Source organism: Bidens hawaiensis, unplaced genomic scaffold (genome assembly GCF_021521415.1).
Source record: "Bidens hawaiensis isolate Kalapana, Puna unplaced genomic scaffold, B.hawaiensis_p1.1 tig00009447_1, whole genome shotgun sequence".
Taxonomy (NCBI): domain Eukaryota; kingdom Viridiplantae; phylum Streptophyta; class Magnoliopsida; order Asterales; family Asteraceae; genus Bidens; species Bidens hawaiensis.
Genome location: NW_027491701.1, coordinates 384,583 through 401,892, shown reverse-complemented (window position 1 = coordinate 401,892; position 17,310 = coordinate 384,583). Strand labels below are relative to the sequence as shown.

The window sequence follows — 17,310 nt, the reverse complement described above, 5'->3', positions numbered from 1 at the left end:
ACAAATTGTCTACTTTAGATGGTGACTTATTACCAAGGGCTTGGAATGCTATACACCTCAAAAAATATTTCATGTAAGACTTATATCCCGAGGATAACTGTTATACTAAACAGTCAAGGTATGTACTCTAATTTATACTTTTATTCATTTTTAATATTATTATTCTTCAAACAAGGTACTGACTTAAACATCGGAGGGGTGTTAGCAAGGCTAACACCCACCCCTCACTTAGAGTTGACTGTTTGTAGATATGAGGGAATGGAGTTAACTTGGGCCTTCGTTGCCAGTTTCTAAAGGCCTCGTCGCCAGCTTATCCTTAAGGTATAAGGGGTTTTCACCTCTTCTAAGGTTTGAGGTATTTTCATCTCTTCTTAAGGTCGCCCGTAGCGCACGATTATTCAGCCTTGGTTTGAGAGGCGGGGCCAGCACATGAAATATAGTGACTTGTTACCTCGTTATCCTCGGCTATTGGTTTGAATCTCGAGGTTTAAGGGATTTTCATCTCTTCTTAAAGTCTCCTGTAGCGCATGATTTATTCGGCCTTAGTTCGAGAGGCGGGGCCAGCACATGAAATATAGTGACTTGTTACCTCGCTATCCTCGGCTATTGGTTTGAACCTCAGGTTTATGGTAGACGTACCATAATCTAAGGTTTAAGAGATTTACATCTCTCCTAAAGGGCCTCGTCGCCAGTTCATTCCTAAGGATTAAGAGATTTACATCTCTTCTAAAAGGCCTTGTCGCAAGTTCGTTTCTAATGGTTTAAGAGATTTTCCATCTCTTCTAAAGGCCTTGTCGCCAGTTTATTTAGGCCTTGTCGCCAGAATCTCTAAAAATATTTTCAGGATAATACCGATATTACAATTCTATTGCTATATCCCCAGGATTTGAAGGATATTCTAAACAATGATATTATTGCAAGGATAAGACGGTCTAGACAATTTCTAGGTTAATTGATACACGGTTTTGGTATGATTTACTATTTACAAATATTTTATCTTTCGTATTATTTAAAGTTTATGACTTAATATTGGTTTATTGGTAAAACTTAAACTATTACTAAGAGATTTTTCATAAAACTTATATTTTTCTAAAAACGGAAAAAGTGAAAGGATACCAATATAAGTCATAAAAAGTCGTACTAATATCATAATGCAGGAAAATATAATCCGGGTTTCACTCAAAACGGAGCCCATCCACCCGAACTATCATAATTGTTCTAAAGCAGCAAATAAAAGACGGTTTGGGCTTCGTCCTGAACCAGGATCCCTCCACCCAAACCATTATCCTAAGTTTATTACCTTATCCTTACATGACCAAAATAGAAATTGTTCAGAACAACCATTGAAAAAACACATAAAAACAACCTGAAAAACAGGTTCAAACCTTTCCACCCTCGGCATTGTCGCCTTCCTTCTTCTCCAAATCCGTCGCCTCCCCAGCCTTAGTCTCCTTCACATCCTCACTAGCTCCAGCATCCTTGATCACCTCAGAAGTCCCAGCCGTCTCATCCTCTTCAAGCTTCTCCCCCTTAGCATCTTGAGCTTTTTCTTCCAAGCTACAGAGTTCCAAGAATCCATCACATGACCTTTCGCTTGTGCTTCCTCTAACATCTTGATCATCGACTCTAGAATGCTAGCGGCTGCACACTTCTTGGTCTCCTCGAAGAACTCAGTCTTCTCCAACTCAAATGAGGCTTTGAGATCCGAAATCTCTTTTTACTTCTTTTTGAGCAGCTTGCCCTTGGTATCAACAGATTGTAGGAGATCGACGAGCTTGGCTTCAGCCTCTCTCTTGGACAATTCAGCATCTTGGGATATCTGACGATAACTTTCGGTTTTCTGTTATCCCCAAATTAACATTAGTGTTTCTGCAGATTACTATTTTCAGGATAAGCAAAAATACTTACTGTTCCAAGAAAGTGAGAAAGAGCTTGAAGCTTCTCCACAGCATCAGTGGTGGTCATATCAGCAAAGGGCTCGGTCTCGGCCGAAGTAGTGGCTTTCCTCTTCTTCTGTGCAGCACTTTTCTGGCGAGTCGTTGGATTTCTCACCGAAGGGGAAAGTGTCTTGGAATGTTCTTGTTTCACCACTGTCCTATCCTCAATGAGATCATCCAGATCAACTAAGCTAAAAGACTTTGGCTTCGGCATCCCTATACGAATGATTTATCAAGTTATTTTCAAGATAACAAAATCCCTAGAAAATCTAATATCCCCAAAACACTTACAAGAAGTCATACTCTTAGCGGGTTTTGCGGCAATCACACTTGTTTCTCCTGTTTCTTCCTCTAACGAATTAGATGTTGATGTATATAAAATATACATCTTATTAATATCAAATAATCTATAAAACTGCAACTTCTATCAAATAATATAGTTCAAATAGCTAATTATCATGTTAAAATGTATTTTCAGGTAAACCCAAGCCTCAAACGAAGAAATTAATGAAAAGACAAAGAAAAATAAAAGAAGAATCAAAGAAAACCCAAGAAAACAGTGAAACACGCCCCCCATGCCTCATGAAACACGCATCCATGCTTCCTGTGCAAGAAAAGACAAAATACTGGACAACTGGACACGAGGCCGTGCCTTTGAATACATGGGGCCGTGGTCACCTTTCATAAAAGACAAAAGAAAATATAACAGACATAAAAAACACGGGGCCGTGCTCCATAAAGCAAGCCCCCCGTGGTGAGTCATCATGTACGATTTGAAAGAGAATTAAATGCGAAAGGACATATGGACACGGGGGCGTGCCTCCCTTTACACGGTGTTGTGCCTGGTCCTCCAGACTGCCAATAAATAGTGAGCATGTTGCATTCAACAAGTGTGCCTGAAGAAAACTTCTATACGAGTTTCTCTTATAAAAACACCCACTTTACAGTCATATTGAAGGTCTTGTGGAGAGTTTGAAGGCTTGGAGACTATCATCATCAGCATCATCATCATCCATCACCATTGAAGAAGGAAGATTCATCTCCATTTGGTTAGATTGTTCTAGTTTGATCATGTGTTTGTTATCTTTGTCACACCCCAACCTACGGCGGAAATGCCGGGGCGTGAGATGTCAACACAAGGTTGAGTGAGCAACACACCAGTTTAGATATACATATAGTATATATAAAAATAATTATTTGCAACAAGTCATATGAGAATAACAAAATAACCAAATGAGCAAGTATACATGAGATGTCGAGAAGCACAAACACTATAACGACTGGCGTATGATCATACTATTATGAGATTTATGTTGGATCTCTCCGAATGCGGTTCACGTAAAGCAAATAAGCACATAACAAGTATGGTATAAAATTCGTTAGCACATAAGACAATAGTTGCAGTTTTGTGTATAAGTATATATGAAAAGTATGTTTACGCATATGTCCACAAAACGTGGAAAATGTATAAAATACGGGAAATGTGGTACTCACCTCAAATACGAACAAAGGTGATTTAAGATAATGAGAAGGTGGGAAAAGTCACACGAGAACGTTAAAGCCTCTAACAATGATCAGGATAGGGTGAACGGGATCAAAACAGGGCCGGCGATTTAGGTGTATGAACGAACCATTAAACAATAAAACTGATCCAATTATATATAGGGCTACTGATTATTAGGGTTAGGAGATCATATCATGTAAATTAATTGGAATATAACAACGATTTCGTGATCAAAAAGGCTTTAGAGGTGTCGGTGTGGTTAAAAGAGGAAGGACGAATCAACATGATACAATTAACGTATTTAAATTGTCGGTTCTGTCGAAGTTGGTAAGTATAAACGATTTACGAGATCAAATTTAACAATTACACAAAGATTATGGTCCATATTGAAGATCTTTGATTTCAGGTACAAGAAAACCCATTTGAATACGGGTATGGGTAAAGGATATCCAATTAAAGAAATGAGTTATAACATATTTTCAGTTTGGACCCTGGTGTTTAAGGATGATACAAAGAAAGATAAAAGTTTATATTTTTGGGCTAAATATGCCAAAACCTAAAAGTTATAATTATAAGTAATTAAATATTAATAAAAATCAATTTAGTTCGATAAACGCAAATTATATTTATTTAATAAAAATAACCCGAAAATTGAACCGAATCGGGTAAAAGTATAAGTTTGAAAATTCGAGTTGTTACAATCTTCATCTCTGTCAATGTTCATAACCATGCTCATTATGAGCTAAACTCCATTTACCATCTAATTTCTATGAAGAGGCTTTGTTTTACTTGATGATTATCTTAAATATGTGATTTGGGTTAGTAAAGTACATGGTTATTTTGCAATTATCTTTTGATGAAAAATGTTTTATCACTTTAACTCAACAAATCAAGGTTGGTGATTAACGATCATTCATGATTCACTCATGTTCTTGGAGACTAGAAATGGTAAAAAGAATACCTTGATAACTTATTCAAGATAAAACATGGATCCTTATATTGTACTTAAAAATGATGATATATGAGCTATGATCTATTTCTTTAGTGTTGGTAATTTTGAAATAGCATTGTTAACACGATTTCTTAGGTTATCATGCTAGTTAAAGAAATCATATGTTAAAAAAATGTGTAATTATAACCTAATTAAATCAACCAAGGGGAAGTTGTGTGACTAAAGTTATAACCACCCGAAGTTGTTAGAATTGGTATTTGAGAAATCAAAGTCAATCCTAATCTTTCTACTTTACTAAACTACTTGCCTATTTAAATTGACATTCTCGTGGTAGTATGAGATTAAGCAATGGTGGACTTGAAAATATGCATGCTACTTTCTTTTATATCGTAAGAATATGTTCACTTAGAAATGAGGGGCTATTCTATTATATATTATTAGGGCAAGTTTATCACAAATTTACATCATAATCATCAAGGAAGAATGGAGTGGATTCTTGATCTTAGTTGGTAGCCTTCATATAATTGATTTACTAATTTAGAATTTCTCTTCTTGTCACCTATATATTATATATAAGTAATTCTTTTCAAGTTTAAAAATTAACCCAAAAAATGATTAAACTCTCCGATTAAAGTAAACTGAAGATTTATTATTAGAAACATTTGTGTCCACGGATCGATACTTGGTTCTTACCAATACTATTCTACATATACGATAGGTACATTTGCCTATTTTGTGTGTGTTTAGTCTTAGTAGAAATCACTTTATAAATTTAAAACACAATCTTGAGCGAAAGCTACATTCCAATCCCCTCCATAACAATTTTAAACCACTCAGCACACGACATCAGTTGTTTGCTCTTAGGTTGAACACTAAGGGTCGGAGAAGTACAATCATTCATTCTTAAAATCATTATTCTTTTAAAGAGAATTAAATGCTCGGTTTTATGATTTATTTTTTTCTTCAAATATTGTTGTATAAAAAGTTTATGAACACTTAAAATAATGGGAGAGCTTAAAAATATTAGAGAAGTTGAAAAACTGAAAAAAGTCAACAATGGTAGAAAATATTGTTTTACCCTTCGGCAATGTCGTGAGTTAAAAATTGGCATCTTTGTATGATATCAATTATTGATTTTTAATCTAACAATCCAAAATCCTTCTTATATTTTGTACGGTTGAATGACTTATTTGTGTGTACCTAAAAAATGAAGTCATCGTCTAGATATCTTAGCCAAAGATTTGACTGAATACCCCTATTGTTGCTTTATTTGATATGTGATTCACTAAAACCCTGAATCGAGTTTTCAAGTGTGAGATATGATTTTGTAGGCTCCAATTCAAGATTCGAAACATCAAGTTATAGTGTAATGATTTATAACATAAATAATTTTTTTTACATGTAATAGTAAGAATTGTAAGAATTGTATAGTATATTTATATAAAATTTTAAGTAGTTAATGTAAGAATTGTATAGTATATTTATACAAAATTTGAATTTCCTATTACGTCACCTCTCTCTCTCTCCTCACCGCCGGAAATCCCAAACCCCCACCTCACCATCTCCGACCAACCTCCACCCTCGCCGTCATCCTTCTCCCACCGCACCGACTTCACCTCCACGTTTCCACAGTCACCACCGCCATCCCACCGCACCACTGACATCAACATCGCCGGTAATCACTCCCACACCTTGCCGCCCTAATACACCACCACTGTTCATTAAGTTCTTAGTTTTGTGTTCAACCGAACCCAGTCCTTTGTCAGAGGTGAAAAAGATACCTTTTTGCCTAACCGCCTGCCCAGATTGTTGATTCAAATTATCTATTTTGGTGGTTAATACGTGTTGCACGCCAGGTGTTCGACGAAATTATGACTTACTTTCGGATAAGTTAAAGGTTGTTTACTTGCATTTGGGTGCTTAAGGGGGTATTTTGAGTTGGAGTTCTACCCAATTTGCTTTATTTTGAAGTTATACCTCCCTCCTATTATGCCTTAGCGGTTGTTGTGGAGTGCTAGATGGGGGGTGAGCAACCCATAGTTGCTCCCCTCCTTCGAGTGTGAGGGGTTTGGTCTTTGATTCTTGCTCTAACTCATCTCGAGTCGGGGTCTTTAGGGGTCCGGTGTCTTTTGTGATTTGTTTGTTTTCTGTTCTCGTGTTTACATGGCTACCATAAAAAGAATTCGAAACGTAAATACAGGAGGGCTTGGTCCTAGCTCCACTTACGGTTTAAGGCCATGCCCCTTTAAGCATTTCCACGAGTGTAAGGATGGTAGACCTGGGTCCTCGGGGTTTTTCCGCCTACTTGAGCACATGCAAAGTACCCATTTCAAAACGGATACTCGGAAGAACCTTTTAAAAGATGCTATCTCCAAGGATTTGGACCTTTTATAGATGTTGGGGAAGCCCTTCGGGCGGGGGATAAATGGTTATGTGGGAGGTGCATGACGTTGCATGCCCTTAGCAGGGGGTGCAGACATGCTGATGGTGTCTATTCTTTTTCTGTGGATTCTGGAGATGCTGGAGAATTCATCGTTGGGATCCAGAAACCTAATCGTGTGTCTGTGGATAGGGACCCAGGTCCATCTGTAGGAGTGGTTGGGGAAGTATCCCTTTTGGAACGGGTTTTCTCTCTTCCCATTCAAACGGTTAAGAGCATCCCCCAAGTTGTCATTTGGCGTTTGCTCAGACTTTGGCATGCGCTTTGCGCAAGGTAGTGGATTCACCAGGCTCGATTGAGAATTGGGTCAAATTACTATTGATGCCGCGTTGCACTTTAAGGGTGGTGAAACCTTTCACTAGGCAGGAACGCAGGTCAAGGAATCGAAAGTCTTTGCAATGTAGTAGCATTCAACAAGCACTTGCGGTGTGGAAAGATGGATCTGGTTTTGCTGACTTGGTTCTTTCTCTCTTTGATAACGTGGGGGAAGCGCTTTTTCTAAAAGAGAGGTGGGAGGGGAGGAGGGTTCTGAAAACAGCCTCAATATTAAACAATGTCTCAGGAAAGTCAGGGATGGTCATTTCACAGCTGCAGTCAAGGTATTATGCTCAAGTGGGGTTGCCCCTCTCGGAGATTCAACCATGAAAGCCCTCATTGATAAACACCCAGTGGTGCTGCCTCCGTCCTTGCCTTCTAGCTCTGTCGCCCTGCCTACACTCTCTGTGGATGGGGACTGTGTGCTTCGATGTATCCGATCATTTCCTAAAGCGACCTCATGCGGGAGAGACGGGATGCGGGCGCAACACTTGTTGGACGCTCTTAGTGGTGAGGGATCAGTGACTTCCATGGGTCTGCTCTCAGCCATCACTGAAGTCGTCAACTTATGGCTAGGGGGTCTATGCCCCAAGGTGCTCGCTGAGTTTATTGCTTCGGCCCCCCTTATCCCTTTATTAAAGCCGGATAATGGAATTCGGCCCATTGCTGTGGGGGCTATCTGGCGTAGGTTGGTTTCTAAAGTGGCTATGAAGATGGTTGGGAAGGAAATGACTCAGTATTTAGGGGACTTTCAGTTTGGGGTAGGGACCCCTAATGGGGCAGAGGCGGTGCTTCACAGCGCGAACCGGTTTCTTAACTCCTTTCACGCGGACGGTTCTTTAGCTATGCTTACCGTGGACTTCTCCAACGCCTTCAATATGGTCGATCGCACAGCCCTTCTCCGGGAGGTTCATCATCATTGCCCGTCTATCTATCTATGGGTCCAGTTCCTTTATGCCCAGCAGGCTAGGTTGTACGTTGGTGATGACTGTATAAGGGCTACTACTGGGGTTCAGCAGGGAGACCCCCTTGGGCCCCTCCTCTTTGCCTTAGCATTACACCCTCTTGTTCTCTGGGTACAAAATGATTGTAAACTCCCATTTCATGTTTGGTACTTGGATGATGGGACTATTATTGGTGGCGCAACGAAGTCGCTAAAGCCCTAGACATTATCAGCTTGGAAGGACCATCATTGGGGCTGCAACTTAATATTAAGAAAACTAAGGTTTTTTGGCCAGCGTGTAATGGGGTGAAAGTCAAAGATGGGCTTTTCCCTAGTGAGATTGGTAGACCAGAGAGAGGGGTAAAGCTCCTTGGAGGGGCTGTTAGTCGAGATCCCTACTTTATTAAGGAGTTGGCGAGGCGGAGAGCATCTTGTGCGGTTGATCTTATGAAACTCTTACCTTGCCTTAGGGATCCCCAGATCGAACTCCTCCTGCTTAGGTCTTGCATGGGGGTTGCTTTTTGGGTTACGAACATGCCACCCCCATATGATGGATGATGCGGTATCCTGTTTTGATAAGGGGCTTCGAGAAGCCATCGAAGACATAGTTGTATGTGGAGGCCCGTTCTTTGGTGATCTTCAGTGGCGACTTGCATCTTTACCGATGCGCTTGGGGGGTTTAGGCCTTCTTTCGGCTCATGATGTTGGGGTTTACGCTTTTGTAGCGTCGAGGGCTCAGTCTTGGAAGCTACAGAATCACATCTTAAGGAATAGCGGAGTTTTCGACCTGGACTCAGACTACGTGCAGGCCCTGGAACGCCTAAATGGCGCTCTCCCAGACTTTGACATTGGCGGTTTCTCTAATAAGGACACCGCCCCCACCAAAGCCTAAAAAACTTTGGCGAATGCCCTTTTTGGCAAAATCGCTCAGAGCCTGGGAGAAGTTTTTGGATTGTCCCCCCGACAGAAGGCGGTTATTGAATACTTACAATGTCCTCATGCCCAAGATTTTCTAACCGTTATCCCGATTGATGGCTTGGGCCAAAGCATGTCTGCGGTCGAGTATAGGGCCATTCTTAAGTACCGTTTGATGGTCCCAATGTACCCAGAAGACGAAACATGTCCGATCTGCCGTAAGGCTTGCCTGGATAAATTCGGAGAGCATGCGGTACATTGCAAGGAGATGCCTGGGTTCAAATACCGACATGATTGGGTGCGGGACGTTCTTTGGGACATCTTAAGGCGAGCTGGGATATCAGCTAAAAAGGAAGCCCCCGTAAACTTCCTTACAGACCCCTCGGAAGGGAGATCTACTCTACGACCGGCAGATTTGCTCGTCTTTGGTTGGGCCGAGGGAAAATACGCTTGTGTTGACCTCACAGGGGTATCTCCCTTAGCTGGTTTGAGGGATAATGGGTTTGTAGCTGGGCAAACAATGAAAAGGGCTGAAACGAAGAAGGTAGAGAAACATGCTAAAGTCTGCGAAGAGAACCAACATGTTTTTGTCCCTCTGGCTTTTGATACATTTGGCTCATTGGCACCGGAAGCTATCTGTTTCCTAACCAGGGTCCAACGGGTTGTGCATAGCAATGTGTCGACTCAAAAGGGGCAGGGGTATGTCTTTAGCAGGTTAGGGTTTGCAATTCAAAAAGGGGTGGCGGCGCAGCTTGTTGCCCGCCTACCTGCTATGTTGATGTAATATCTATATTTCTATTTAAATTGAGAGAATAAAATAATAATAATAATAATAATAATAATAATAATAATAATAATAATAATAATAATATGATTATCTTAATGTAATAGTAATTTACTATTATAATTGTATCCTCATATAAAAGTATGCCTAAATTCGTTTATTAAGTTCGCTCATACATGTAGGAACTAGTATATTATGATCCAACCTTGGTCTCTGCATTGAAATACATAGCGAGGAATAGCGAAACTCATTATTCACATACCTAACAAATGAGTATTCATATAATTATTTAGGGTAAATATAATTAAAAAAACCTTATTTATTCTCATAAAAGCCCATCAATAACTTTTTGCACGTGAAAGTACTTTCACATGTTAAACTTTGAAAAAATGTGATAAAAATAATATGAAACTGATTTTTTTATTTTTATTTTTTGCTTACTTGTTTCATTTATATTTCAAGGGTATTGTACATGTTAAATATGGTGAAAAGAGTGACGCCAACTTTTATCTGGGAATGATACGAAACGCTATTTTCACTAATGTGTCGTAACATACATCTATATTTCAAGAGTGTTCTACATGTGTTAGCTTTTAGATGGTAAGTTTATTGAAGATATGATATAAAACTCGTAGTTTAATGATAATACATGTTGTCACCCTAGCAAAGTTTAAGAGTAATCTGTTTCTTTCTTCCATCCTCAACTCCTCAAGCATGTGGATGGCATCATGCCATTTTAGTGCGAGAATGACACATAATGTGATTCAATGTGGGTTACATTGAACGCATTTCCATCACGCGGCTTATAAAGCTACAAGTTCTTTGGTATGCCCGTCTCACATTCTAAAACATTAACGAATACCAAAAGAAAGGAGGACAAGATAGAACACACTCGACATATTCCAATTGTTAACTAAATAGTGTGTTGTCCGGCGCGTTGCGCCAGTGCAAATTGGTAAAATATGGGCGGTAGTAAAATCCAAGCGTTGAGTTTGTAACTCAATGCAGGTTTTCGGTTACGTGCGTTATTATACCAGAACTAAACCAAAAATAAAACAAAAAAATATATAAAAATCGAGATGAACCAGTGGGGCAACGTTAGTCGGTAAAACTCGAAAGTCGGTAAAACCTAACAACTATCAATCCCTGGCGTTGAGCTCGTCAGTCTACGAAAATTCAGTCGGTTATCTTCATTAACTAAAACAAAACACGGTGAGTCTATTCGAATTTTGTTGGTTTTTGTCATGTTCATTCCAATACCTTAACCAAAACAATTTCCTTCCCCAAATTGATAACCATAAAATGTCATCTTCCCGTTCATTTAAAAAGCTTCTTTTCAGTTTATTCTTAGCCATGTAAGGCCTTAGGACATTTGTGAGGCTTCAATGATGAGTACACCCAATGTTTTAAAAACCGTTATTTTATTCATGCCAGTAGGGCTGTCACTTTTACCCGAAACCCGAAACCCAACCCGAGAAAACCCGTACCCGAACCGGAACTAACCCGACCCAAAAAACCCGAACCCGAGAAAAGGCTAACCCGAACCCGAACCGAAGTAATTCGGGTTGGTTCTTGGGTTCGATTTATAAGTTTCGGGTCAACCCGAAAACCCCGAATAAAGTTTTAGTTTTTAAATTAAATACATTTTTAGGTATAATGGCTTAGTTTTAGCCACTAAAGTTATTAGAATATTGTCCTAATTGATTGTTCTCATTACGACTATTATGAATAGATTGTTTATTGTTAATTTATGTTTTCTGTTTATTACTAATAGTCACCGTAATTGAGCAACCAAATCACGCCCGATTAAAGACGATTATGGTTCGAGTTAGTTTTACTCTTCTTTGAATTGTTTTATCAAGTTATGTTGGTTTATTATTTGATTATCTGAGTTACGAGCAAAGAATAATATGTTATTATAGTTTTAACATTGTAGTATTTAATTTTTTTTGTTTTGTTTTATAGGATACTCGAAACCCGATTAACCCAACCCGAAAAAACCCGAACCCGAATTATCCGAACCCGAAAAACCCGTGAGAGATTCGGGTTGGGTTTCGGGTCAAGATTTAAAACTTTGAAACCCGAAGAACCCGACCCGAAAAACCCGAAAAACGAACCCGAAGAACACCCCTACATGCCGGATTAGATAAAAAAATGATATAACCGGTTGAATCGGGTTGTACCAAGATGTTTAACCGGGTTAAATAATTTACCCTATGATTTTATATAAACTCAACTTTCATTTCGAACAAAGTTTTTTTAAAAAATAAAAGTGTGCAAACATGGGCCCGCAAAATTAATATCAAAAATTTATTGGGCTTAAAACCGGTATGCCGGTTGAAACCGGTATTCAGAAAACGGCGGTTCGATGCTCTAGCAAACCGTATAAAATGCCGGGCTCTAAATACCAGCTACTTATTCAAAACCCGATATTGGTTGTACGAACCATGACGCAAAGTTAATGTCCCTCTAAGTTAGTAGTCTAAACTTTATCAATCACTATTAATGTTGAAAAAGACAAAATTAATACCTATACTAAAAAAATTTTAAAACAAAAATTCTTGGGCACCAAACCTCGAACCCGGGACAAGGAAACAAACCACCACCAACCTCTTCTTTGTTAAACACGTCAAGTCCCCAACCAAACAACCAAATGCACCATTCATGTTAGAACATGAAACTATTTCTAAATATATACTAAAACAGATTTACACTACCAAACTTCTTAAATATATTAGATAATAATTGTGCTAAGTCTAGATGACCAAACTAGCCAAACCAATATCCAATACCAAAAGTGGATGTCTTTGGCTGTTGGTAGTAAGTCGAAATAATGAACATCATGTGAATGCTTGATGAATGGTTCGCCACTTCGTCCTTAAGCCGACCATGCTGATTATGGGCAAAATTGGTCAAGTCGAACTTAAGTAAACAAATGTGCATATACTTTTGACATTCAAGAAACATAAATCCTAGAATAAGTAACATTTGTCAAAGGTAAAATTTTTAATAGTTTAAAAAATAAATACAATCTAAAAGCTTATAAATGCGTTTGTTGTAAACCATGTCACAATTTAAGGTTATGAAATACTCCATCAATTTGAAAGAGATAAACGAACCCCACCTAACATAAATGATTAATTTATTTATTTAAGTTTTTTTTAACAGCAACATAAATGATTAATTAAAGGAGTAAAAACCATTTTGACCAAAAAATACATTAATAAACTTAAGATGGGAATAATTAATGTCAAACATTATTATTTAATCTTTACCATAATTAAATTATTTTTCTTTTAACAACAGTCTCAAAAGACCACTAGCTTAACACGAAACCAAAATATTTCATACGAAACTCGGGTCCACAACCATCTATAAAAAAAGTTATGGGACTATCATTTACGAGTTGGTCTTTAATACCAGAATCAAAATAATGGGATAAAAGATTTAATTTGAAATAATAATAATAATAATTGAAGTAATATTTAACAGAATCAAACTAATGGCGTAAAAACATAAATAAAATTGAAATGAAATTAGTAAATAAGTCAACAAATATTAACATTTATGAGTCATTTATATTTCCTAGATTGTTATTATTATTTTGTACCTATATTTCTTCAAAATTGTTGGCCCACTCTTCCTCACCTCAAACTCAAAACAATCTCCTTTTTGGTTCAAGATTTTGTCTTTCTTTCTTTCGGTGGCTTTGCGTGCACTGAGAAAGTCTCTTCTTGCGTAATCATAATCTAACCACTATTCTTTCTTCTTGATTCTTGTGGGTTTAGATTCAAATCACATTTGCAGTAAGTCTTAGTCTTTCTACACATTTCCCTTATTTTAGATCACCACTTCATTTTCTATTAAAAAAAAACCTAACTAAATCCCATTATTTACATATTTAATTACATTAATATATTCATTTCATATCATGTTTTTTTAATTCTTTAATTTTTTTTGTCACATTCTGTTAAAGATTTGATTTTTATTTATCCCATTATTTGCATATTTAATTACATTAATGTATTCATGTCATGTTTTTTTTTTTGAAATTCTTTAATTCTTTTGTTACATTCTGTTAAAGATTTGATTTTTATTTATCCCATTATTTGCATATTTAATTACATTAATGTATTCATGTCATGTTTTTTTTTTTTTTTGAAATTCTTTAATTCTTTTGTTACATTCTGTTAAAGATTTGATTTTTATTTGGGGATTAGTGTTTTTGTTATAAAAGCTAGTTATTTCAAGATTTGGGGTTAGTGTTTCTGTTAAAGATTGGATTTTTATTTTGTAATTGATGATAATTTTGGCTTAATTGTATCACAAAATCAGGAAATTGAAGTTTGTAATTAAGTGGTGTGATAAATTGATAAAAATGCCCTGTTCAAATCCCATGAGTTACAGATTTAATTACATTAATATATTTATTTCATGTCATTTTTCAAAAAAATATTTCAGTTGTTTTTCATATGTTGTTAAAGACTTAATTTTTATTTGGGAATTAGTGTTTCTGTTAAAGGTTGTATTTATATTTTGTAGTTGATGTTGAATTTGAAGTTTGTAATCAAGTGGTGTGATAAACTGATGGGTTAGCAGAAGCCAGAAAATATTTAATATCTTACAATTATACAATCATTACCAAAAATGTCAACTTTAGATACGGAATTATCGAAGAAGACGTCGATTATGGGTCTTAAACTATGGGTCGTGATCTGCGTATGTGTTGTCGTGTTAATCTGTATGTGTATATGTTTATTATCAATGTGGGTCATGTGCCAAAAGAAATCAAGAAGAAGGAATAAATACCCACTTTCACAAATACCGAATGTACCAAAAGATATCAGAGTGGATAGTGTCGGAGGCCCGGGCCCACATAATAATTTTGAGCATTCGTCTGCAACCGGTAATAATGAATCTGGTGGTAATAAAGGTTCAGGAAAGATGCTGTTTCAACTTGGAGTGAGTAAATATGGTGATGCTGATAATGTAAGTCAAAGCAGTTCAATGTATGAAAGAGGATACGGGTCAAGATCAGGGGAAGAAGGAACTTCTGGAAGTTTATGGAAGCAATCTTCGCGTGGAGCAATGGGTTCTCCTTTTGTCGGCTTACCTGAAACCTCACATTTAGGGTGGGGCCACTGGTTTACTCTCAGAGACCTTGAACAAGCGACGGGTAGATTCTCGAGTGAAAATGTGGTTGGTGAGGGTGGGTATGGGGTGGTATATAAGGGCACATTGGTAAATGGGACCGAGGTCGCGGTGAAGAAGCTACTTAACAATTTGTGAGTTTATTATTTGTTTGTGAATGTGCTATTTTGTGATTATTAAGGTTTATTATCATCTTATAAAACTTTTATTGTGTGGTAGGGGACAGGCAGAAAAAGAATTTAGAGTTGAAGTGGAAGCTATAGGACATGTTCGACACAAGAATCTTGTACGGCTCTTAGGGTATTGCATTGAAGGGACTCAAAGGTGCAGTTTTTTAATCGATAACTAATGCTTTAGTTATGATTACTGAAAAAATAATATTGCATGTTTTTAAATTAAAACGATTAGGATGTTGTATGCAATAAAAATAAATTTTGGGTCGCTTTTAAGTTCCAACATGTTTGACCATTTGGGCCATTGGAACTGTTGAAAATAATGCACAACCAAAGTAAACGACTTATAATTCATGTTTTATTGAATTAATTAGGATGCTTGTTTATGAATATGTTGACAATGGAAACCTGGAACAATGGCTTCATGGAGATACTCAAGAAAGCGGTGTGCTTACTTGGGAAGCACGAATGAAGGTCCTTCTTGGTATTGCAAAAGCGTAAGTGAATCTTTTTTATTGAATTGCTTTTATATAATTTAATCAACTTAACCAATTAAAAATGTGTGCAACATGAGCCTTTTGTCCATAAATGTATATTTGACTTTTGTCTTGAGAATCTGAACTTTTGGGTACTGGTTTTGCAGGCTTGCTTACTTGCATGAAGCTATAGAACCAAAGGTTGTGCATCGAGACATAAAATCAAGCAATATTTTAATCGATCATGATTTCAATGGCAAACTTTCTGATTTTGGATTAGCCAAGCTTTTAGATGCAGGAGAAAGTCACATAAATACGAGAGTTATGGGGACATTTGGGTAAGATGTCAACTTCTTGTTACCATTATTCTATGTAACATGTGTTATAATATAGTTGGTTGAATAATGTATGTTGTATTATGCACAGTTATGTGGCTCCAGAGTATGCAAATACTGGCATGTTAAATGAAAAGAGTGATATTTATAGTTTTGGTGTGCTCCTTCTAGAAGCCGTAACCGGAAGGGATCCAGTGGATTACAGTCGAGTTGCAAATGAGGTACAATAACTAGTGTCATATTATTACAAAAATTGTATTATTTTTATAAACATATGTTTAGCTGGTTACTTTTAAGCTTATCTTTTTATTTGCTGGTTTGATTCGCTAGAGAGAAAACAAATCCAGAATTGACCAGTAAAGAGTGCTACAGGTTTCAATCATTTTTAAACTTTTGGCAGGTCAATCTTGTTGAGTGGCTGAAAATGATGGTCGGAAATAGGAGAGCAGAGGAAGTTGTTGCCCCAAATCTTGACCCTAAACCGTCAACACATGCTCTAAAACGCGCACTTCTGGTGGCCCTTAGATGCGTTGATCCTGACTCTAGCAAACGGCCTAAAATGAGTCAAGTTGTGAGAATGCTTGATTCAGATTTCCCATATCGTGAGGTAATACCTTTTTTTTTTCTTCTGATATTTAACAGGCATTGGTTAGAGTTGCTAAATGGGTGGGAACATGTGTTGTTTTGGTACGAGTCTAAATGGGTTGGGATAATCCGAGCCTATTTTTTGTTCTAAATTAATATATTTATTTGTTATTTTTAAATAACTGGTGTGCTAAATATGGTTCGAAAGATTTTTATAATACGCTTTATTATAATGATTAGGAGGTTTTATGTGTTAAATTGTCATCTCTTCTAATTATTGCATTGAATGTATGAAGTCAAAAGTATTTCCGGATCTTAATCTTACAAATCAAAGAGGGGTATTGTGGTCATTTTGGATTTTGAATTAGTCATCCCATATCCAGTTGATGTTCCAAAAAGAGAAGTGCATACAACCTTAATCTTCATGACCATTTATACTCTGGTAGTTCTTTTGATGATAATTTAACACGTTTGACTTTTGAAAACAGGAACGAAGGAACAGGAGGAGCCGCACCACCAGCATGGATAGTGATACCATGAGCGGTGCTGCTGACATAGAAAGCCCCGCGGCCTAATCTGAAATCTGACTGGATGCACTGAACAGAATTAACGAAAACTGTTAACTGGTTGGAATCATTCTTGGTTTATCACTAGCAGGAGTGCCTGGTGAGTGGATGTAAGGTGGTTGATGTCAGTAAAACCAAGACTGTAAATCACATAACAACAAACAAGCTTTCTTCTTTCTTTTTCCCCCTTTTTTGGGTGTTAATAATAATCATGATCAATGATGTTTTTGGTAC

The 17,310-nt window shown here is 37.3% G+C and overlaps 1 protein-coding gene across 2 annotated transcripts; it reads left to right on the top strand.

Annotated features, from left to right (window-relative positions):
- The first annotated feature begins 13,483 nt into the window (after nucleotides 1–13,483).
- Nucleotides 13,484–17,203, top strand: LOC143532485 (putative receptor-like protein kinase At2g42960). Of its 2 annotated transcripts, XM_077027521.1 has the most exons (8): nucleotides 13,484–13,596; nucleotides 14,333–15,075; nucleotides 15,161–15,265; nucleotides 15,489–15,611; nucleotides 15,758–15,928; nucleotides 16,017–16,146; nucleotides 16,326–16,532; nucleotides 16,999–17,203. In XM_077027521.1, exons 2-8 carry the CDS (start codon nucleotides 14,438–14,440, stop codon nucleotides 17,083–17,085), a joined length of 1,461 nt encoding a protein of 486 aa, XP_076883636.1. In that variant the 5' UTR covers nucleotides 13,484–13,596; nucleotides 14,333–14,437; the 3' UTR covers nucleotides 17,086–17,203. The 2 variants fall into 2 exon arrangements, with proteins under 2 accessions (XP_076883636.1, XP_076883637.1); XM_077027522.1 differs by lacking the exon at nucleotides 16,999–17,203 and having other exon boundaries at nucleotides 16,017–16,201; nucleotides 16,298–16,433.
- The last annotated feature ends 107 nt before the right edge of the window (nucleotides 17,204–17,310 follow it).

Coding starts and splice junctions, on each gene's coding strand:
- LOC143532485 (XM_077027521.1), top strand. CDS start 14,438: ATGTCAACTTTAGATACGGAATTATCGAAGAAGACGTCGATTATGGGT. Junction 15,929..16,016: donor AGAGTTATGGGGACATTTGG/GTAAGATGTCAA, acceptor TATTATGCACAG/TTATGTGGCTCCAGAGTATG. Junction 16,533..16,998: donor CAGATTTCCCATATCGTGAG/GTAATACCTTTT, acceptor TTTTGAAAACAG/GAACGAAGGAACAGGAGGAG.